The sequence below is a fragment of the Orcinus orca genome, chromosome 5 (genome assembly GCF_937001465.1).
Source record: "Orcinus orca chromosome 5, mOrcOrc1.1, whole genome shotgun sequence".
In the NCBI taxonomy this organism is placed as follows: domain Eukaryota; kingdom Metazoa; phylum Chordata; class Mammalia; order Artiodactyla; family Delphinidae; genus Orcinus; species Orcinus orca.
The window spans coordinates 19703406-19726364 of record NC_064563.1 but is presented as its reverse complement, the minus strand read 5'-3'; the positions used below and the strand labels follow the sequence as shown (position 1 = coordinate 19726364).

Sequence of the window (22959 nt, the reverse complement as noted above, 5' to 3'; positions counted from 1 at the left end):
CACATGCCAGGAACTCTTATGAATGGCTGCAATTGTGAACTGTCAACTGCAACCAAAAGACTGTTGAAAACCTGATTGTAAGGATCCTCTAGTGGCAAATATCTTTATATCTTGTTAATAGTTTTATTTGTGTAGTTTGCTAATGACTGCTGATAAAATATTATAAATTCTGAGTGTTAAATAGTGTGTCCTGGTATGTGCTATAAATACAGATTTTGGTTGTACACTTCATATATATCTATATAGATGTATGTATGAGATATACATATATACACACTTCTTTTAATGGAGTTTTTTTTTTTTTTAACGTGACATTTAAGAGAGGATTATGTAAATGTATATGAGGAGGCAGAACTGTCACTCTTACTTTGTTTCAAAAATCTATAGGGAACTTTTTAGAACTCTGAAAAAGTCTTAGTGCATTTAGTCTTTAAAAATGAAAGCTCCTTAACTTGAATCTGTGTTTCTTTGGGAGCTTCTGGTTCTTTATCAGTATTGAAGTGTGGAGGTACTTTTGTCTTGCAGCTTTACAGTTGATGTTTAAATCACATGCCAGGTACCATCTTAGGCCTATCTAAGTAAGTAAGGATTTTGTAATCAAAGTGTAGTATCTCCTGTGTATGAGTGACATCATTATTTAGTAGAAAAATGATACTGATGCATTCATCAGAGTGCCATGTTGATATGCTTTAGTCATAAACGTGGCTCTAAGTTAAGGAAATTATCATAGATTTCCAGAAAGGCCGATGATCCAAAAGTGCCTGAAATTCCTAAAACCAAGAGTTGTATAAGTGGGAGCATGGCCTTTTTTATTCACAGTGATACACCATTGTTTAAAATTTTGTGTGAACTAAATTGTATAGGCTGAACGTTGGTTAACTTTTTAGAAAATATAAGGATTTTTATGTGTGTGGAGAAGACACACTCCAAGTAACTAATTTATTAACACTGTCTTTTTCTTGTAAGGGATGGGGAGGGTATCTTGAACTAAATTGCCTTTATGAGAAGTCATTTTTGTTTTTTCACAGTACTGGTAGTGGGATATATGCTTTCTCCTTTATGAGAATAAATGTAATACCAATCTATTTGTTCTTTGAGAATTCTGATAGCACTAATTTGGAAATGATAAAACATGATACTGGATTTATGGATCTGGTACTTGGTAATTTAGAATAGAGTTTAGTCTTTCTCAGCACCAAAATAGGTTGGAAGCAGTCATGCTCTATAGAGTCCTCTAGTAACAAAGAGCAGCCCCACCAATCAGATGGTAAAGAAACCAGTGAATCTCTTCCCTGAGGAATGGTTGATAGGGGAGTATAAAAGGATCTTGACTTTTCTCTCCTGAAATGGTAGAAGCTGGGGCGTTGTGGAAGTAGGAAGTAATGGCAGGTAACCAACACAGAAGTAAAGGTAGTGAAATGACATGAAATATGGTCTCAGAAGGAATAGGAACACATGTTAATAGTGAGGAGTAGTGGTCTAATTCCTTCTTTTAATAATTGTTTTAGACCAGTATGTATTTCCTCTTCCAAACAGATACATTTATTTCTTAATTGCATTACTCTCGAAATACAAGAGAGGCTTTACAAAAACAGGTGTGTCTGGTTAAATGTAGCCTGAACCATGATGTTTCTAAGTAATTTTTTATTAATGGGAAGAGCAGATTTTTAATAAGAAATCTTAATTGATGACAATATTTAAGGGGTCTGTGTAGCGAATTTCCTGAATTGGAATAAATCCTTTAAGTTTGTTTTTTCTTTATACTAAACCAGTAGACTTGTGATTTGAACCTGTTCTTTTAAATGGTGTAATACGAATTACCGCATCACAAAGAATATGCATGCCTGAATCATTGGTATAATTTAGGCCTTTCCCACAGCAATTCTGTTGTTGTTTTTTTTGTTGTTTTTTTGTGGGTTTTTTTTTGGCTGCATTGGGTCTTCGTTGCTGCTCTGGGGCCCTCTCCAGCTGCTTCGAGCAGAGGCCACTCCTCACCACGGTGCCCTGGCGCGGCCTCTCCCGTCAAGGAGCACGAGCTCCAGGTGCGCGGGCCTCAGCAGTTACGACACACAGACTCAGTAGCTGTGGCCTGAGGGCTCCAGAGCGCAGGCTCAGCAGCTGTGGCGCAGGAGCCCAGCTGCTCCGTGGCATGTGCAATCCTCCCAGACCAGGGCTCGAACCCACGTCCCCAGCATTGGCAGGCGGACTCCGAACCACTGCACCACCAGGGAAGCCCTCCCACAGCAATTCTTGAACATACCAGATTGAGATTACTCTATTTGTTATATTCTTAATCTGGCATTGCTTAGGGTAAAAATTGGGACTCCTCCGTAAAGATTTAGGAACAGTAACCAATTTGTATCATTCCTATACATTTATACACTTCAAATTTGGCTGGTAATATTAAAGGTATATTGATTATCTGCTTTACCTCTAAAAAGTATGTGCATAAGTTCTACTTTTAAATCAGGTAAATTAAATTTCATATATGCTACTCTGGATTGCTTATCTCTCAAATTTAAAGCCCCAAATCAGATAAAAGTATTTCGTTTTATATCTTTGTACTCAAGCTACCCTTTGTTAAAAAGAATGAACTCACATTCTTTAAGTTGTACATTTGTATATGACAGGTATGTGAAAATTCTGTAGATGATTGAGTTAATAATTTTAATAGTGTTCACCTCGGACATATACGATTAGTAAATGTCTTGATGATTTATACTCATCAGAGTAGGCAAGACAAATAAGTGAAGTCTGAATGTTAAATTACTTAAAGCCTCCTTTCCTATAAGCTCTCACTGTAATTTGACTAAAGAGTATTGACATATAGAAGAGAAACTACGATTAATGTGTCAATTATTATAAATAATGCTGGTGTGTTTTAAATGTTCTTTGTAAAGGTTTAGGCTATCCATCTTCATTATTACACAAGTAAATTGTTTAATCTGTGCATGAAGGATACCCAAAACAAAGTTTAAGGCTGACTAATTTCTTAAGTAGAATTAGAATTCAGTTTTACTAACAGGTTTTGTAAGTTAAACCAAAACAAATCCATGTTATATGGTCTACCTAACTTTTGAAAACAAAACAAAAGCAAAAAAAGGAGAGGGGGCTCCTGATCAAATAAATCAATAGTGTGTTTAATTATGTACTATAGCGTATCATATGAGTAACCATTATAGCCAATGGAGTCAGGCATGCCTGGGCTGAAATTCAACTGTGCCGCATACTTGAGACATTTGACGTTGAGCTAGTTATTTAGCCCTCTAAGCCTTGTTTTCCCATATGAAAAATGGGGATAATACCTACCTTGGAGAGTTTGAGAGGATTAAATGAGGTATGCAAGTGATTTGTGAACAATCATGCATAACCTAAAACAGTATGTGTGGCAAACATACATCACAGAAACATCAATGTTTCAGTGTCTACACTGTTTTTCCAGATCAACTCTTGACATGCTACAAACAATACCAAGAATGTTTAGTTTTGATCCAAAAATGTAATTGGATGGCATGGATATAATCAGAGAAAAGGAGACATTGTTTCAGGCCAGAAAACTCATGATGTAGTTAAGTGGTACAGCAAATTGTGTTCTAATCCCGGCTCTTCCACCATTTAGCTGATTTCTTTGGTCAAGTCATTTAACTTTCTTGGTTTTCCTCATTGGTAAAATTAGAATTTGAGCCTTTGGTCAGATTTTAAGATTCCCTGAGTATGAGTCCATACATAGACATGTTTCATGAGAGAGCTGCCAACTTAAACCTTCCTCTTGGTCAAACCCTTTTCATGCCCCCAGACTATTATGTGACAAAAAATGAAGTTTGCAGATACTCGTTAAGTAGGTTGAATGCCCAGGAAAACATTTAAAGTGGCAATATGTGAATTATTCAACTTTCTTTGTGGTTTCTGAGTAGTAAGTACTGGGATACAGAAATAAAACTATCCTGCCCTCCAAGATCTCAGGCTATGTGAAAATAATTACGATTTGAAGTTGCATACTTTGATATACGTTATAGGCTGTGATGGAGTAAATTTAAGTTATTAATGGGAACAATTTAGGACATCAAGTCAAATTTGTGTGGGGATGAAGTAGTTAGACTGATTTCTGTTTAAAATCAACTTATTCTCTGCATAGGCAATACATTTATACAGTTCAAAATTCAAAATATATGACTATAAATTGAAAGCCATTCTGCTACTTCTGTCTTCCAGCCACCCAATTTCTGTCCTCAGAAGCAACCCATTATTACTTTTGCTTTCTTCTGAAGCTAACTCTAGAGTTGAATCTTAAGAGTCATTCAGATTAGGTCACTGATGAGAGAAGCAGATGATTTTCCAAGTAGAAGGCAGTTTTGTGTAACAATATGGAAGAGTGAGAATATGTCAGATTTGGAACATGATGTGATTAATTTGACAGTAATCAGAGTGAAGGGTTTAAATGTCATGGAGAGAAATGGAAATTTTTATCGTTTAAGTCTATGGTTGCTGTTAAGGTGTTTCTTGAAGCTTTTATTGTTAAAGAAGTATGCATCTTGGAACCATTTCAATACGCTTTTTAGTGATTATTGTATTTTTAATTAAAATCTTGTGGTAAAGTTGTGTATAAGGAAATCCTGGGGGAGCTCTGAATCCTAGAGGTGGAATTCTCCAATGGAATGTACTAAATAGCTTGGTATACCTGGCTCTAAGTTTATGAATTCTGTTTGCCTTAAGTGTTCTGTTTGCCTCAGTAGTACCTTAATAATGATGAAATATTTGGTATATGTTAAGATACTGTACCAAAAGTTGATCTTTATACAGCATATTTGGAAATCATAACCCTATGTTAAACATAGACCAGGCTTAATTGTTTCAGACCGTATGTATACATAATCTCATTTTATCTTTTCAGTAACTGTAATGAGTGTTTTTCTCCCCTTTTTTATGGATTACGGAAACTGAGTCACTGAGGATTTGAGTCACACAGCTATTAAGTCACACAAGGCATAAGGTCAGATTCAGGCCTTCTGACTCCAAAGCCAGTGCTCTTGGATATTCCCGGAGTTAGTTTTGTTTTATTACTTTACTGACTGTAAGATAGGATTAAGGAAAAGCTTCTGTTGCCCTGATCTGTTGTGTTGTAACCCTTTACCTAAAGGATATTTTTTAAATCATTTAAAATCCCTAGATGATAACGTTGGAGATGGCCCTTGTTCCTCGGCTTACTGTATTTCCCTGGTTTCTATTTAGAGATTTCTGAAGTTGAGCTTTGACATAAGAGAAGGAGAAGGTATTTGCTGAGGAGAGGGCTCATGTACCTCATTCCTTAAGCGTCAAGAGTTTTTTAGCTTAGTTTTGAGGTAGAATATATACGGATGTTTCTCCTCGCTATTATGTTAGTTACCCTACAAAGATAGTATCTTAGTTTAGCAGGTAGACATATGTCACATTTAAGTTACTTTCTCATGTACTACTTTATGTACTTGGTGATTATCATGACAGACTGTTCAGTATATAAAGTCAAGAAGTATTTTGTTCGTTGGTTTGGAAAATTTTCTACAAATAGGAAAACGGTGTTTTAGGTGAGTCTTCCTAAGAAGTGCTTGATTGGCTTTATATTGAGTTCAGTAGCTTACGTTGACATCAAATATGTTGTTAGAGAACTGTTTTCAAATTTTATTTCTTGAGCAGAAGAGAATTTGTGACCAAAGCTGCATAAAATTCAATATTTCTAACACATTTTTAATATCATTTGCCTCTTGGTGCCTTCAGATTTCATAGACTGTAAACTTGAAATGATCCCCATTAACAGTGTTTTCCATGAACTCTTAATTTCCTCAATTTTATGCCATTCCAAAACAGAAGTCTTTGATGATCAGGCCCTTCAGTACTTATAGATGGCTCTTTTGAAGTTCTTGATCAACTATGTTTCACAGACATGACTCCTTTAATCTGTGCTGCTAATCAATGTTTTGAGACTAATTGTTGCTATTTGCGAAAAATCAGTTTATAGATAATATCCCAGCTTAAGTATTCCAGAAACCAGAAATTTCATATTTTATAGTAAGACTAAATGTTTATCCTTGGAATCTCAAGCATTTAAAATTTTTTACACTACATAGATTGTATAACTCCATATGGCTTATTCATTTTGAATATATATGTAAAAAGGAATTGTTAACTGCCAGCTTTTGCAACCTAAGTGTATTTGTTGACATGTTCTAAAGACTTTTAAGTCCATTTATAGTGCTGTATTTTATTTCACAGTTATTTTTCTCGCCCCCAAGATACACGACTAACTGCAGATATGTTCTCTTTTCACTTCTACATTTGACCTATGAGAAACATTTCGTTATTAGTATCTATGCTGTAAAAATACTGGAATTTCATAACTAAAGTCATGTGACTTTATTTAAAACCAATTTATTTGGCATTTGAACTTGATTCAAATTAAATATATATGTATATATTTTTCCAAAATCAGGGGATCTGAAGTTCTTCTAAAGAATATCTCCCTTAAAAATATACTGTAGGGGGCTTCCCTGGTGGCGCAGTGGTTGAGAGTCCGCCTGCCGATGCAGGGGACACAGGTTCGTGCCCCGGTCTGGGAGGATCCCACATGCTGCGGAGGCCCGTGTACCGCAAAAAAAAAAAAAAAAAAAAAAAAAAATGTAGGGCTTCCCTGGTGGCACAGTGGTTGAGAGTCCGCCTGCCGATGCAGGGGACACGGGTTCGTGCCCCGGTCCGGGAAGACCCCACATGATGCAGAGCGGCTGGGCCCGTGAGCCATGGCCGCTGAGCCTGCGCGTCCGGAGCCTATGCTCCGCAACAGTGAGAGGCCACAACAGTGAGAGGCCTGCATACCGCAAAAAAAAAAAAAAAAAAAAAAAAAAAGATATATATATATATATATATATATATATATAGTAAATGTTCTTTAATGAATTTTGAATTCCAAACTTGCAGAATAACTTCCAAGTTTACTCTTTGTTATTTTCTTGTATTTACTACCTTCCTCTTTGTGTCACTCTGTTTATTTTAAACCCAAAGTCTCCAAACAGACCTGTGTGAATAGCAGACTTATTCCCATATGGTCTTGGGTGAGCTGGTAAAAAAGCCAAATTGAGTTTTCAGTTGGCTTTCATTTAATTTGGCAGACTGATTTTCTAAGTACAGTGAAAGAAAGGGGCCTGGCAAATATATCTTGAGAGGATACAAGCTGTTAAATAAACAGTAGTCAGCAACCTCTTAATTCTTTCTTGATATTAGTAGGTCCAATCAGTGCCTTTAATTGCCTTAGACCTAGTCAGGAGAAAAGTAGAGAAACAGTTAAAAGAACAGAAAGGAGTTGAAGTAGGGGAAGCAAAAAGAAGTACACACACTGGAGTCTCCTAGTTAATCAAACAGTTGCTTTGGTGACACACTGGCATCTAGTGTCTATCTGCCTTTCCCAGATTTGGATCATCTAAAAGATACCCTACTGATTAAAATTTAAAATGCCTTCTAGAAAATATTTTTTTTTTTTACAATTCAGTAGATTAATATATGTCTTCTTAAAATTTTATTTATTTTTGGTTGCGTTGGGTCTTCATTGCTCCATACAGGCTTTCTCTAGTTGTGGCGAGCGGGGGCTACTCTTTGTTGCGGAGCATGGGCTCTAGGCACACAGGCTTCAGTAGTTATGGTGCACGGGCTTAGTTGCTCCATGGCATGTGGGATCTTCCCAGACCAGGGCTCGAACCCGTGTCCCCTGCATTGGCAGGCAGATTCTTAACCACTGCACCACCAGGGAAGTCCCTAGTATGTGTCTTTTAAGTTTTGTTTTGTTTGTTTGTTTATGTATTTATTTAGTTTTGGCTGTGTTGTGTCTTCATTCCTGTGGGCGGGCTTTGTCTGGTTGTGGAGAGCCAGGGCTACTCTTCATTGCAGTGCATGGCCTTATTGCAGTGTCTTCTCTTGTTGCTGAGCATGGTCTCTAGGCATGTGGGCTTCAGTAGTTGAACTCGGGCTCAGTAGTTGTGGCTCGTGGGCTCTAGAGCACAGGCTCAGTAGTTGTGGCGCACGGGCTTAGTTGCTCCGCGGCATGTGGGATCTTCCAGGACCAGGGCTCGAACCCGTGTCCCCTGCATTGACAGGCGGATTCTGAAGCACTGTGCCACCAGGGAAGTCCTGATAATATATGTCTTTTTTTTTTTAACATCTTTATTGGGGTATAATTGCTTTACAATGGTGTGTAGTTTCTGCTTTATAACAAAGTGAATCAGTTATACATATACATATGTTCACATATCTCTTCCCTCTTGCCTCTCCCTCCCTCCCACCCTCCCTATCCCACCCCTCCAGGTGGTCACAAAGCACCGAGCCGATATCCCTGTGCCATGTGGCTGCTTCCCACTAGCTATCTACCTTACGTTTGTTAGTGTATATATGTGATAATATATGTCTTGATGTCCTGTGAGTTTTGAAGTCATGGAATTCTATTGAGTATTTTATTTGATGATCATTGATACTTGATTGCTATTCCAGTAGAAGTTGGAAATAGTTTTCTTATTGTACTAATAATACTGCAGATTCTCCTAAGGCACTAGTTAGGGTCTCAGAATTGCCATGTTGTATCTGAACCTCATTTTGACGATAAAGATAATAACTGTCATTTATTGAGCATTGACTAAATGCCAGGAGCACTAGTTACCTATTACCCTGCAAGGCTAGATGGTAATACCACCATTTAACTGATGGAGACAGACCTAGAGAGGTTAAAATTTAACTCTGTTATATGTTTAGCATAGTGGTTTAAGAGCATAAACCCTGGGACCAGATTGCCATTTAACTAGCTCTGTGACATTCGGCAAGTTACTTCTGTCTGACCCAGTTTCCTTACCTGTGAGATGGGAATAATAACAGCACCTAGCTCTTAGGGCTGTTGTAGTATTGAGTTAATAAATGTAAAGCACTTAGAATAGTGTCTGGTATACAGTATTCTTAGCTTGCTACTGTTATTCTGCTACAGCACCGGTCAGGAATTTTAGAAGTGATGTGGCAAGTTTTTGTTGGCTCCCTATTGTATGGGTTGGGAGTGGTGGAGACCATAGAAATATGCTGAGGTGGAGACAGAACTGTTAGAGAGCAGGTTTGTCAAAGGTTAGTCTCCTGAGAACTTCTGAGATGTGAGGTGAAACCAGCATGCTGAGAGCTTGCCCCATTAAGATTCTATAGTTATAGCCCTAGGGAATGTGTCTCCAGGGAATAGTAGAAATGGATGGTGATAATGGTGTATAAGTTCTTACCCCTTAAAGGGGCACTGTACAAAGGCAGGAAGTTAGAAGGCTGCCCTCCAATTGCAGCACCATTTTTTGCCTTAACCCAGAGAAACCACCCATAAATAAATGAATTCTGAAGGTAGAAATTGTGTCAAGTCCAACCCAGAAAAGGACTCATTGGTCACCATCAAATCCTGTCAAATAGGTCCTATGAAGAATTTTCATATCATGAAGCTATTGTTTAACTAATTTTACATGAATACTGTACCTGAGAACAGCTTTGTTAAACTGTTAAATGTGTAGGGATTTATAAAGGCATCTGATACAGAGTAGTTGTTGATTTTGGCTATGAACTGGTCACATTCATATGTATGTAAATATATACACACACAACTGGGTGCTAGTTAGTATTTCATTTTATCTGTATTACGCCTTTTTTTTTAGAACTGTGATCCTGAATTGTTAGGGTCCGCTGGATTTTGTCCAGTTTTAAAATTTCTTTCGAAATGTTTTTAATCAAGCTTATGTGGGTTTTTCTTTTTATTAAAGCAGTTGCATGGTATTAGAAATCTAAAATCGTTTTTTTTAATTTTTTGGGAAATGAGTTTATTTTATTTTTTTAATTTTTATTGGAGTATATTTGCTTTACAATGTTGTGTTAGTTTCTACTGTACAGCAAAGTGAATCAGCTATACGTATACATATATCCCCTCTTTTGGATTTCCTTCCCGTTTAGGTCACCACAGAGCATTGAGTAGAGTTCCCTGTGCTATACAGTAGGTTCTCATTAGTTTTCCATCTTTTTTTGAAAAGTAAGTGATTTTACTGTACTTTCTCAACTTCATTTCCATTTGATTCTTGGATCTCACAGGAATCCTTCAACTGCTTTCTTCCAAGCGTTCCATTTGAACACGATTCAGGAATCAAAGAACCTCTGGGATAGGTATGAATACTTTCATATGGAATGCATACATGCAAAAGTGTATGCATGAACTGCTTTGTACTGTAATGGTTTCTCATCATTAAAACTGATGTTTATTATTTTAGGAGGGGGGAAAATCACGTGGTATCTAGCATGGGACAAAGCAGCAAAATAAACCAAAAGGACAAACTATATTTTAAATAGAATATAGACATACTTTCCTTTTTACTGCACTTAAAAGTGTATTTTTTGAAGGGCTTTTTCTATTGGATTTTATTACATGAAATATCCCCTTACCCATGTGTATTTAATGTAAAAACATATTTTATAAAATAAACTACCTACAGTTATTTTAATTTTGTGCCATTTTATATGATTTCTCTGTAAAAGCCTTAGTAACTCAAAGCAAAATGTTATTTCATATTAAGAAATTGGAGGAAGGAAAAGACTAAGGTATCAAAGTAGTAGTCATTGTTTAATTCTCGGCAAGAAAATTTAACCTTAAGCTTGTTTGCTAGAATTCACCAGATCTGCATTACTGTTTTATAAACCGCTAAAACAGTTTGTTTTCTCACAGAAATGTTGTATAAATTTTATTTTTAACTTTTTAAAATATAGACTGAAGTCTTGGAGTTCATGTATGGCAGCAGATACTTTGGTTTATCTTTCTGCTTAATACACATTTTAAGTAGTATATGCTCTGTTCACTTATTTTGCTGAATATTTATTAGCACTCCATCATTCTGTGTCTAATTAATAGAAGTTGAGTGCAAACAATGTTTTTAAAACTCACACAAAGCTTTGTTAGATTCTTTTAACTCTGCTTGGCAGTGCATTTGTGTCCTTTGGCATATTTTGGATAACACTCCTAGACTCAACTGCATCTCTTTCATTAGAATAGAGTATTGCTATGTGCATGTACATGTCATGTGAAGACATGGTCTACATTGCTCAGAAATGATAACAGTGTCTTAATTCTTAGGCTTGATTTACCGTATCACTCAAGAAATTTTCTAACAAACTGTCTTTTTGGTGATGTGTTCCTTACTTAACTTAAAAATGTTTTTAAATGGTTACTTGTAGAACAAGAAGTTTTAAAATGTATAGTGCTATGTTTATAAATTCAATTTTTAAATTGTATAGCTGTAGCAATATAAATTGAGACATAAATGTAAATTGTGGCATGAAACAAGCATGAAGTTTTAATCATTCAAATGGCTTACCAGACGTAGCCAGGGTGAGTACTTTGGGGCGTACTTTATACTTTTCCCTTAGAAAAAGGAAAAATAGTACTCTTTAGAAATGTTATAAAATAGTTTTTAGATATATGGTAATTTATTTCCAATAGCTAACTTTCATGAGCTACCGTGACATCAATATGAATAATACCTATTATTTTCATCAATACAATGTAGAAAGTTTCGAGCTTTATCTTTTATAATTTGGATCTAATTAAAAGATTTCTTTTCATTATAAAGCAGCTGTAGAAGTTGCCTGCTCATCATTTGTTACAGCTAAATACTCCTTGTTTTCTTTTTTAGATACCAGAAACATTTAAGGTATCAGAAATCAGGCAGGCTGCTTTATCTATAGTTGCTCATGGGTTGAAAATATTTTCTCTTCTTCTTGGAGCCTCTTGTCCAGAACCAAAGAATTTTAAGAGATACTTGGATACTTGTCTATAGTGTGTTAGTGCCAAAATATAATCAAAACTTATATTCTATATCAGCCATTCTTCACTGTAAGTTGGCATGTTGGTACCAAGGTGACAAGCCTAACGCAGTAGAAACTGACTAGTGGCTTCCTTTTAGCTTTTCAACTAGCTTAATTAATTTTCAGTTGAGAAGAGCAGTAGTGTCTGGCCTTATTAGTTCTAACCATCTACAACTTCAGTTGGCAGGTATCTGCAAACTTTTTAATAGGCTATGAGCTAATAAAGTATTGTGGGACTGTTTATTCGTTTTCTTCGCAGACAGGGGTTGAAGATTAATGTGTGTTAAGCTTTGAAAAATATCTCACCAAGCTGCCTTGTTCATTTTTGACTATTATAAATTTAAGACTTTTTAATATTATTAATAATTTGGCAATTATCAGTATTTTTCAAGGATGATTCTATTAAATAGAACCATTCAGAGATTTAAGGGACTATAAATTCCTTACATTATCTACTTAAGAGGTATAAATTTGCCTGTCAATGTGGATATATACCATATTTCAGGCTCCTGTTTATGAAATCTTAGAAATCATTTTCAGTAGGGGCAGCTTTTAAGCTCTGTGCCAATTTTTATTAAACCTGCCCTAGATATCTGAAGATTCTTGGTTTTTGCCTTACTTGAAAGACTGGTATATTTTTTTCCCCAGAATTCTTTCAGCAGACTATCTTTTAATCAAAATATAAGTAACGTATACCTTCCTCACATTGACTTAGAGCTCTCTAATGGCCCGTTTGTTTTCTCCACTATTTAAATTAGAGTTAGCAAGTTGAGAAGCTTTCCCTCAGTCTGCTTCTGCCTATATTTAGATATTCTCTCTTTCCATTGATACCCAATGTTTTATTCAGTTATTATACTAAAGTCGAAGCTCCTGTCAAGCCTTCCTTTCCCTTTTCCTGTAGGTGCCATCATTTTCTGTCTTCTGCATTGTCATCAGGGAATCAGTAGGCTGAAATCATCACCATAGATACTGATAGCTAAAATAATACAGGGAGCCCAGACTATTTGCATTGACTGTTTATTAAAATGAATAATGTAGCTTTCTGGAGATTACCTTACTCTCCAGAAAGCTTTTAAGCCCTGTGCCAATTTTTAGTGATAGCCTAGCCTATTGGCATTTCAGAATAGTAACTTGAAAATTTGACTTCCTGTTTTTTCTTCTTTAAAAAACAGCTTCCCAGACTTAATCATTATTGGCATTACTTTGTTAAATCGACAGAATTAGTTTAGAAACCTATCCTGATGATCACTGGGGAGCAGGCTCTCGTTGGGAGTCCTTTGTCTGTAAAAGCTAAGGGTAAGAATTTATAGCAAACAACTTTACCCTCTTGTAAATATCAGGTCAGTAAGGTAAAGGAGTACTAGAGGGAAGAAACTTTACCTCAGGTAGCCTAAAGGAAGAAATCAGGTAGCTCGTAAGGATTTACCCTTATTGATAAACACTTAAAAGTGTTTCTGCCTCAATGAAGAAAATACTTAAATGTAGTTAACAAATGAGAGTAACAGTTGCTAGGTGCACCATCTCCTTGAGTCAGCTTGTCCTTCCTCATGATAGCACCAATATTTAAAGAGAAATGAATAAGGAAAGTAGTATACATGAATTATTAACTTAAAATGAATGTCTGAGTAAGTTTATGTCTTTTTCTAGATACTTGATGATTTCAGTTAAATTAAGTCTTTATAGTGATTACTTACATCTGTTTACATCTAGTTTCACAGTTGTTGCATTAAAACGTTCTTGTTAAATAACCTCAAGTATTTTGTGTTAGAAAAGGCATCCAATATTTCCTGTCATTGTGAGATTTCATTTTTGAAGTTAGGAGTAAATCAGAACTAAACTACTCCTATGACACGATTTGTTTTGTTTCGCTCATACTCCGAAGCTTGGATATATCATTAACACCCACTTGTTAACCCAAATTGTAAAAACTCAGGTTTCAGAATTTGGATAATCTAGTTTTTGAATGCTCGGTGCTAATGACTTTTTAAAAATCTTTTTATTGAAGTATATTTTGTATCAGAAAAGTCCACCATTCATAATTGTACAGCTCAAACTGAACACATCCGTGTGACTAGCACCCAGATCAAGATACAGTAGTATAAGCTCTTCATGACCCCTTCGTGCCCCCTTCCTATTATTTCCCTCCTCTCTTAATTTGCAGTAAGTGGAATCATACACTATGTATTTTGTGTCTATCCTCTTTTATCCAGTATTATGTTTGAGGTTCATCTATATGTTTCTGCATAGTGGATCTGAACTACATAATTTTAAGAATCACCATGGTGGGTTACTTGTTAGAGATTTTTACTGGTTAAATGTTGTCTCCTAATAATTATACTCTAAGTACCTTGAGGATATAAGCCCAAACTGTTATGTAACCACACCAAATATATTTCCTAACAATTTGTACCTAGTACTTACATAATTTATTATCTGATTATATTTTGACCAATTTCAGTTAAGGGTATCTAGTAGAGGGTAATCAGATGCTAAAAATTAGAGGAAAAGTTTTTAATGGCCTGTCATCTTTTTAGGACTGGATCTCAGATTTAGATGAAAACCTAAGAACATGCTTATAAAATGTTCAGATGACGTTAAAGCAGGAAGTCATAGCTATTATTGGATGAAAGCATTTGTGAATTTAACAGTCTAAAGTATGTGCAGCAATTGAGAAAGTGAAAGAACGTGTATGTAAATTCAGGGAGGTTGAAACTTAAGTTGAATAGGTAGAGTAAAAAGTACCTAGATACTGGTTGGCTGCATTTTACAGTAATTGGTTAGCAAGTGACAAGCCTGCTACAAAAGCTAATGTAATTTGAGGCAATATTTATCTAACTAAAATGAATAGGAAAAGATGGTGACAGACCTATTGTACTCCATTTCTATAGGATAGTTACTCTAAATACAAAGCTAACTAGAAAATCTACTTTCTTTATATTCCACCTGGACAGCCAGGTGGGTGTTTCAAGAGACAGGCTTGAGCTTACTTTCTGAAAGGAGATGGGCCCCCAGGGAAATAGTCTTGCCAATCACTAGAAATAATAAAGCTGTCATCCTATTAATCAGGAATGTTTGACTTTGAGGTATAGAGCCAATTACTTTCAAAATCCCTCTGTGTGGAGTTTTATTGCCCCACCACTTAATTCTAAAGGAAAAAAGAAAAGAGGTAAGAAAAGTTTTGAAATTGATCTACTTTACTTCTGTTTTGTCTTTGTTGCCCATGATTTTAAGAAAACCTCAAAGAGCTGTGAATTTGCTTAAGGAATGGAAGGCTAACAAACTATTCTCTATTAGGGAAGAATTCCCATGTCAGAGACAATTAAGTGGTGGCCACAAATTGGGAAACCAATGGTTGGGTAGAATTTGGTCGTGCGGAGTGAAAGGACCAAGGAAAAGGCACCTTCCAGTCAGAGGAAATAGTGTGAACTACTGTGGAAGTACAGGGCATATGTGATAAGGATGGTTAAATTTGATTGGTGCATAAAACATTTGAAGACAACAGAGAAGAAATGGTGGATTGGGTAGAGATCAAAGATATTAGAAGGGTAATGAAGGCCTGAATTAGGCAATGGAGATAAGGAAAGAATGGTTATCAGAAGGTTAGAATTAAAGAATTTTGCTACTGATTGGATATGATAGGGAAGCAGTCAAATTTGACTCCAACGTGATTGGATATGATAGAGAAGCAGTCAAATTTGACTCCAATGTGTCAGACCTAATTGAGGGAATGGTGGTACCATTAGGAAGTATTAGTGAAATAGTTGGTTTGGGAAGGAGAAAATAGTGATGAGATTTTGTTTTGAGTCGAAGAGCCAGTGGAAAGTCAAGGTGGAAGTAAATACTCAGGGTACAGCTTTAGCTGCAGACTTGCAGCTTGGTAGAGAAGTTAAAGCTAGAAGAGATTGAGGAATCTTTTAATTATTTGTTTGTTTGTTTATATTATTTTATTTTAGAGTTCAAGCTTTAGGAAAGGCTAACATTTCCTAGGAACAGAGTAGGGAAAAAGGGTCAAGCCAGGACCTTGGGCAGCACTACCTACATTTAGAGAACAGCAGAAACTTTGAAGAAGATAAGTGGTCTTAGAGACTAGAAGATTCTAAGAATATTATTTCCTAACCAAAAAGAAGGGAAAATCTTTGAATCTCTGTTTTGAAAAAATTTTTAATTTTCAATAATCTTACCAAGTTCAACATTTGTTAACATTTAGTCATACTTGCTTTATCATCCTAACATTATTTAGGAACCATTTAAGAGTAACTTCAGATAGCATGTCTATTAACCCCAAAATACTTTAGCATATGTTTCCTATCACGTAAAAAGTAGTATAATTACCAAATTCAGATTTGTTAGACTATTATCTAATATGTAACATACAGTTCATATTCACATTTTTGCCAGTTGTCCCAATAATGTCATTCATGACCATTTTTTACCTGATCCAAGAGCCTAAACAAGATCACAGATTACATTTAATTATGAAACACCTATCTTTTTTCCTCCTGTCTTATATAAATAAATAAGTACTTCACTTCTATTAGCCTCCTTTAAGGTTGTTTAAATATTCACCAATAAAGGAAGTGCTAATGTTCTGGATGAAATACTGGGAAAAAAATGCATCTGCTTAACTAGTCTGTATTATAGGGGCTGGGGAGAAGAGAGAGGAAAGGAAGTACTGCCTAAAATCCAGCTAAAACAACTACTGGGATTAGAGAAGTTTTTAAGAGGAGTCTTTTATTTCTCAAAGTTTAGTAGGGGGGTGGCAAGAGAAGAACATGTGGATATTAATGTGAGTATATCCCTTAGAACAGAAATTGAGGTATATTCTTGTACTAGTTTTTTCTGTACTGTGATTTTTATACATATGTATTAAATTGGGATTTTAATTATCTTGAGTTGAGAAAAAGTAGTATAACTTAAAGACATTTTTACTCACCACTTGGGTTCACAAAGTATGTGACTGCTATCCTTTATGGTTTGTTGTATCCTCCCTAGTTTTATTGTGATAGTTGCCTAAGGTGGATTGTCTGCTGCCAGATTTCTAACCATAGATCTGTATCTCATTGTTTGAAGTGGTGTTTCAGTGGATCCTAAGCATTTCTTCTCCTCTTAGCTTTTCTGTGGCTAGCTGAAATGGGACACCTGACATGCTGATATTATTTTCAGCACATGACTGGGCTTCAGAATTGGTGATGAGAAATTATTAACTGCTCATCCACTGTTACATGCTTCTGTTCATGTGCTTACCACCTTCTTCTTTAGTTAGTAAATTTTCTCTACATAAGTCACCACAGCCTACCTACTCTGAGAGGTCTTGATAATTATTTTCAGGATGAAATTTGAGAAACAATTAAAAAACTCGGAAATAAGGTCTCTTTGTTATTGTTGTATTTTAACTTTTCACCAGATGGGTTTTAAGTAAACCAAGCCTTTGAACAGAACAGAAACGTGTGTGTATAATTTGCTAAACCCATCTTATTTTTTTCCTGAAGAATCTAGAACTCTAGCAAAGCTTTTTAAGAGAAGACTCTTACTGAACTTGTTCAGATGAGAAGGAAATTTAAATATAGCCTGAAATTATTGAACCAGAACAAACATATAACATCTGTTTGGGGTTTTTTTCCATTCTAGTTCTTCAACAATTTAAAAGTATGAACTCATACCTCTTCTATGTATTTAAACCTGCAGATAGTTTTGGCAGCCTATTGAGAAGAAAGAAATATTAAGTGGAATTATTTTAATATTTTGTTTTCATTAAGATTTGGGTTGATAGGTAGGTAGATGAGAGAAATGACTGACTGTATTCTAGCTGACATTCTTTGTGTGTGTGTGTGCACTTGTACTAATATTCTAAATCACGCAAATCAGGAAATGTATTAGATTTTTGTGATGGATATAGAGCATTTAAATGCATTTGCTTACCAGAAATTAGCTTCTGTGTTTAGGCTTCACTTGACAACTTCTAAAATTTTTTCCACATTTGACAAGTAAATTTAAATAGGTGGTAATAATTTAGAATGTGTATTCATTGATAAATATCCTCAAGAAATAACGTTTTTATGCTGTTTTGTTTCCTGGTTATTGTCAAAGTTTGAAGATCCTCGGTGATAAATACTAAAAAATTTGGAAGGTGCTCATTGTATTTTTTTCGGGTTTTTTTTGTTTTTGTTTTTTGTTTTTTTTTGCGGTATATGGGCCTCTCACTGTTGTGGCCTCTCCCGCTGCGGAGCACAGCCGCTCCCCAGCATGTGGGATCTTCCCGGACCAGGGCACGAACCCGTGTCCCCTGCATCGGCAGGCGGACTCTCAACCACTGCGCCACCAGGGAAGCCCTTTTTTCGGTTTTTAATTGTGATATTTGGCCCAGAAATAGTGGTGCTGTAACCTGTATCCTGGAAGCCAAAAACATCTTTCTATTAATACATGTCTACTAGTGGTAATATCAAGATAAAGAAGGTATTCTCTTTCTAGACCTACACACTATTAGAAGGAGAACAGGAAGGGAAAAAGAGTTGTTGTGTCTGACTAATCCCACTCATGTTCACAGTGACTATTAACCATTAATCTTCAGAAAATTTCTGTCTTTATTTACAGCAGCTGTTTCTTAGATATTGCTAACTTAGTCCAGAAAATGCTGCTAAATGTATGTCTGGGATGGTCATAGCGTAGTTTGTTTCAAGAAATTAGACGTTAACTCTTAGGCGTAACACGTGTTGATATCTAAAATTTTAAGAACAGTTACATTTCTTTTATGTTAACTGTTGTTATAACAAGAGCTCGAAGTCAAATATATAGCTCTGTGTTATTAACAAAGCCTGCAGGACCTTATTGCATATATTTGAGTAACACACAACTTGCTTCTGCTTACTTTGTTTTTCCATTTTTATCTTCTCCCACCCCCAATTTCAATTTCCTTTTTTTTCTTCTTTTTTTTGGTCTCCTCTCTATAAGCTGTTTCTACTCCTTTTGAAAGAAAGAAGAGTATGAATCATTTGTGAATAAACATGATCTGTTAAAAAATATCTATCACTATCTTGTTAGAGCTCTTTTTCAAAGCTGCATTAATGAAATTCTTGCCTATCTTTCACCAGTAGGTGCATTTGATACAATACATAAAATGCTAAACATCTTTTTTTTTAAGTTTTTAACATAACTGATCATTGTCTTAAATTATATCTTGGCTCAACCACAGGTACAAGTTTCCTATAATTGTGTATGTCTTTTTATATGTGAGTTTCTTGGAACACTGTGTCAGTGTTCTTATTCTGTTAGGTACGTTTGGGCTAATTTTTTCCCATAAGTTTATCTTTGATATTTCTAGCCTCATTTCTCCAATACATATGGAAAGACTATATGTAATTATCAGGGGCATGCAGGGTTGCCCCATTTTCCCCTTTTCACCATTAAACAATAAGTTTTTCTGACTTTTACAGAAGCAAGCATTGATCTATATGATGTCTAAGAATTCTCAAAACAGTGTAGTAAACTTATTAAAGAAATGTGTTTTATGCTTTGAAAGTGAAATTTTGTACCAAAAGAAGCTAAGCACATTCATTCAAATAGCAAGTTCCTTTAGGAACTCTTAGGTATAGGTTTGTCTGATTTCACATATCTGTTTTCAAATAATGACTTGGAAATTGCAAGTCATCTACCTCTTTGCCCCTGTGCTCACTCTTTTGTTCTATTAATATAAGTTTGCCATAAAATAAGCTAAATAATGGTAAACTTAAGCCTAGTTATTGCTGGACTATACTATAAGAACTTTCAATAGCACATTCTCAGTTAAATGGGATTTTTTTTCCTCAGCAATTAAAGAAGAATGAAATGATATCTATAGGAAATGTTCAAGATTTGTTTTTGATAGCAATCTTGCCAGAGATTCAAGATTATGATTGATATATTAGAACAGCTTTCTAAATAAATATTCATTTTTAGGAGAATTCTAATTTTAAGTTAAATTTTAAAGGATATCTAATTAATCTTAACTCTGTTACTCATCCACAAGCACTTCAGTTACTCAGTTTTATTTCAGATTTTTAATAAGGATTTCCTACATGTTGGAATTTAGTGATTGAAACTCTTCAGTTGTGAGCCTTTTACTCGGTAACAGCTAATTTTGAAAATGCATGCTCGGGAAAAATTTAATACAGAAGTTTTACGTACTTTCAGTGTATACAGCTCTTACGTCCTAAATTTCCTATACATTTTTATGGTGCACACACCCTTAAAATTATCTTTTTTATAAGCATCACAGTAAAATAACTAAGTCTGCTTTATATGGCTGGTTTAATTCTATCTTCCAAAGATTTTTTTTTCCAGGCATTTATCATAACAGTGCTTGTTGTTGGCTGGTCCTTTAACAAAGGACCAAGTAGTCTGCCCTTTAAATGACTAGTTTCATCAAAGCCTTACAGACAAGCAAATTACCAGCATTACTGATAGATATATCTCAGGAAGCATTTACTTTGCTAAATAAGTATTGTATCTTCTCATGAGACTTGTCCCTCAAAAGAGTAAATCATTAAAGTGTCTTCTTTTGTTTTTTTAAATTATGGTAGTATTTTGGTTGATAGGAGACAAGAGTTGCATAACAACTTTCTAAAAACATTTTGGTAATAATGTTGATGAAATCACCACAACCTTAAACTATTATTTATCCAAATAAATATGGATTTTTGCCTTCACCAGGTGATTATTGTCTTTTCATAGCCCAGCCTTATAATGTAGTTGTGTGGTTTTATTGAAGTCAAATGTGAGATTACATTTGGAAAGATTATATTTGTAAATTGGAAAAATTCTAATAGATCTTCGGATTGTATAGAAGACTTTTAAATGACCGTGTGTGTTTAATAGAAAATTTCCATTAAAAGTTAAAATGTATAACAACGTAACTCCATCCTCCTGTATTTGGGTCAAATATCTCTGGAGAGATGGCTGCAGAGTTTCCTTTACAATGCTGTCTTTGAGTTTCTATCGGTTTGCACATATTAGTCTTCTTGAATAAGGGCCTCCTCCTTTCCCCTTCCCCCTTACCCCATTATGCCATTTTATTTAGGGGGTTAATGTAGGTAAAAATATGCCCATAAATGAGGGTTGCCTTTTCTGTGGATTACTGGCAACTAAAAATATAAATCAGCATTCTTATCAAACAGAAAATGTTATTAATATTACCTTCCAGCGATTAAAATAGGTGCCCAATTGAAAGCTTTGTAAAAAAAATTTAATAAATGTAAGATTATATTCTTAAGGAAGTAAGTTTTACCATTATTAAATCCTCCTACCCCCAGTTTTCTTCCCTGCCCATACGCAGATGAGCAGTAGGATTACTCCTGAATAGGATACATTGTTATATCTATTATATAAAACACATAATAAAATTTCATTCTTTCCATCATGTTCTCTGATTTTAAAATTGGGGATGATAGAGATAGACTAGGATTTAGGTATAAAAATTGAATGCTGTCTTGAGCATTTAAATGAATGATATAGATTATTACTGATCCAGCCACGTGTGCTGTATAAGTCTAGAAATTCATATATGGATGTGGACCAAACAGTAGAACTCAAGTGCCATTCTGCAGGACTACAAAGCTGTCTATACCAAGTTATGGTGTTAAATCATAATTTCTGGATCATGATCTTAAACCTTTGATTGGTTCCATTTCTACTTGACTCTTTACTAACAAGTATTCTGATGGCCTCAAAGTCCATGTTATTTAAAGTTTGAAGTATCCATATCAAATATGAAATTATTTTACATTAAAATACTTAAGTACAAAATATCAGTTGTGTAATCATGGTAAAACATACAACTTTGCTATAAAAGATTTCTAAAGGCTATTTGATTAAAACACTTATTTACTTAAACTCTTTGCTAGAATTTTTTTTAGAATTCAGCATCGGAGGAGGAATGTGACATAATAATGATCGAAAGCCGAAAGTTTAAAAGTTGTGATGCCCTCACATGGTTGGAGGGTTATTCTAGCTTCTAAGGACTGAATGTTGTCCACAAGAGTGTCTCATCAGGTCATAAATTGGTAAGACTTAATGGATTAGATTTTATGTATTATACCTGATGTTATTGTATTGAGATGAATATTTATGAGCAAACTGAGCACATTGTATAACTTAAGAGTATAGTATTAAATATATAAGTTAAAACTTGGAGTTTTAAATACTTGGAGTATGTAATTCTTTCAGAGTCTCATGAGGCTCAAGACCCTGTCTTTGCAGTGGTGTTTAATAATCAGTTTAAAAAATAAAGTGACATCCTATATTATAGTAAGATTATTTAAATATTGCTATTGCATCTGCTGTAGATGCTTACAGTATAGTTAGGGGCCCCATATACCTTCTAGTTAATATCCCAAGAGATATTAGAGAAATAATATATTAATCTTTTATTTTTATAAAAAAATTTTCATCCATTTTCTCCATGAAATATAATTTAAATAGTTTTATTACTTGTGGGATTTTATTTTTCTCAATAAAAGGCATTTTTCCTGCTGTCTCTAAAAATAAAAGCCAAAGAAATTTTCTCAATTCCTAGTTGAGAACACCTAAGATGACAATATCAAATGAAAATGATATATTTGAAGTCAATATACATTTTTTGTGTGCCCTGAAAAAACATTTCCTTTCAGAACTGTATTCTGCTTAGAAAGCAAAAATTTTCAAATTTGTTTTGTATACCTTCTTATTTTGCTTTGTTTTACACAGCTGTATTTTGTAGGGGGACTCTCAAAATAATACAGTTTAGATTAGGATAATACTGTTTAGATTAGGATATCATAATCTTCAACCTGATCATCATATTTTGTGTATGAAGAAAAAGAATCTGGGTTAAGTTATACTTCCAAGGTTACACAGAAAATATTAGAATTAATATTTTCATTAAAATATGGTGCACATATCCTACAAGTCTATCAAAGTTATTTGAAAGTATCATCTAAATAGGCTACAATATCTATTTCTGACCTTATTCTTAACCAGAGATATGTTATTCTCTTATACACACACATACCCGTTCTGTCTTTTGAATAATATTCTAAATTGTTTCAGATAATAGTATTCCATGACTTCGTGTTG

General features: G+C 34.8%; 1 protein-coding gene across 3 annotated transcripts in view; it reads left to right on the top strand.

Annotated features, from left to right (window-relative positions):
* The window catches only part of TSC22D2 (TSC22 domain family member 2), a 51411-nt gene that overhangs the window by 6566 nt on the left and 21886 nt on the right, over positions 1 to 22959 (top strand). The window contains exon 2 of one of the 3 annotated variants that reach the window (XR_007477539.1): positions 21750 to 21908. The exons of 1 other annotated variant lie outside the window; for it this stretch is intronic. Coding sequence is in view for 1 of the 2 variants with exons in the window: in XM_004278178.4 (XP_004278226.1) it covers positions 10111 to 10182 (72 nt within the window). In the remaining variant the exon portion in view is untranslated. Of the gene's footprint in view, positions 1 to 10110; positions 10183 to 21749; positions 21909 to 22959 lie in introns of all 3 variants that reach the window. One more of the 3 variants, XM_004278178.4, reaches the window with a different exon arrangement.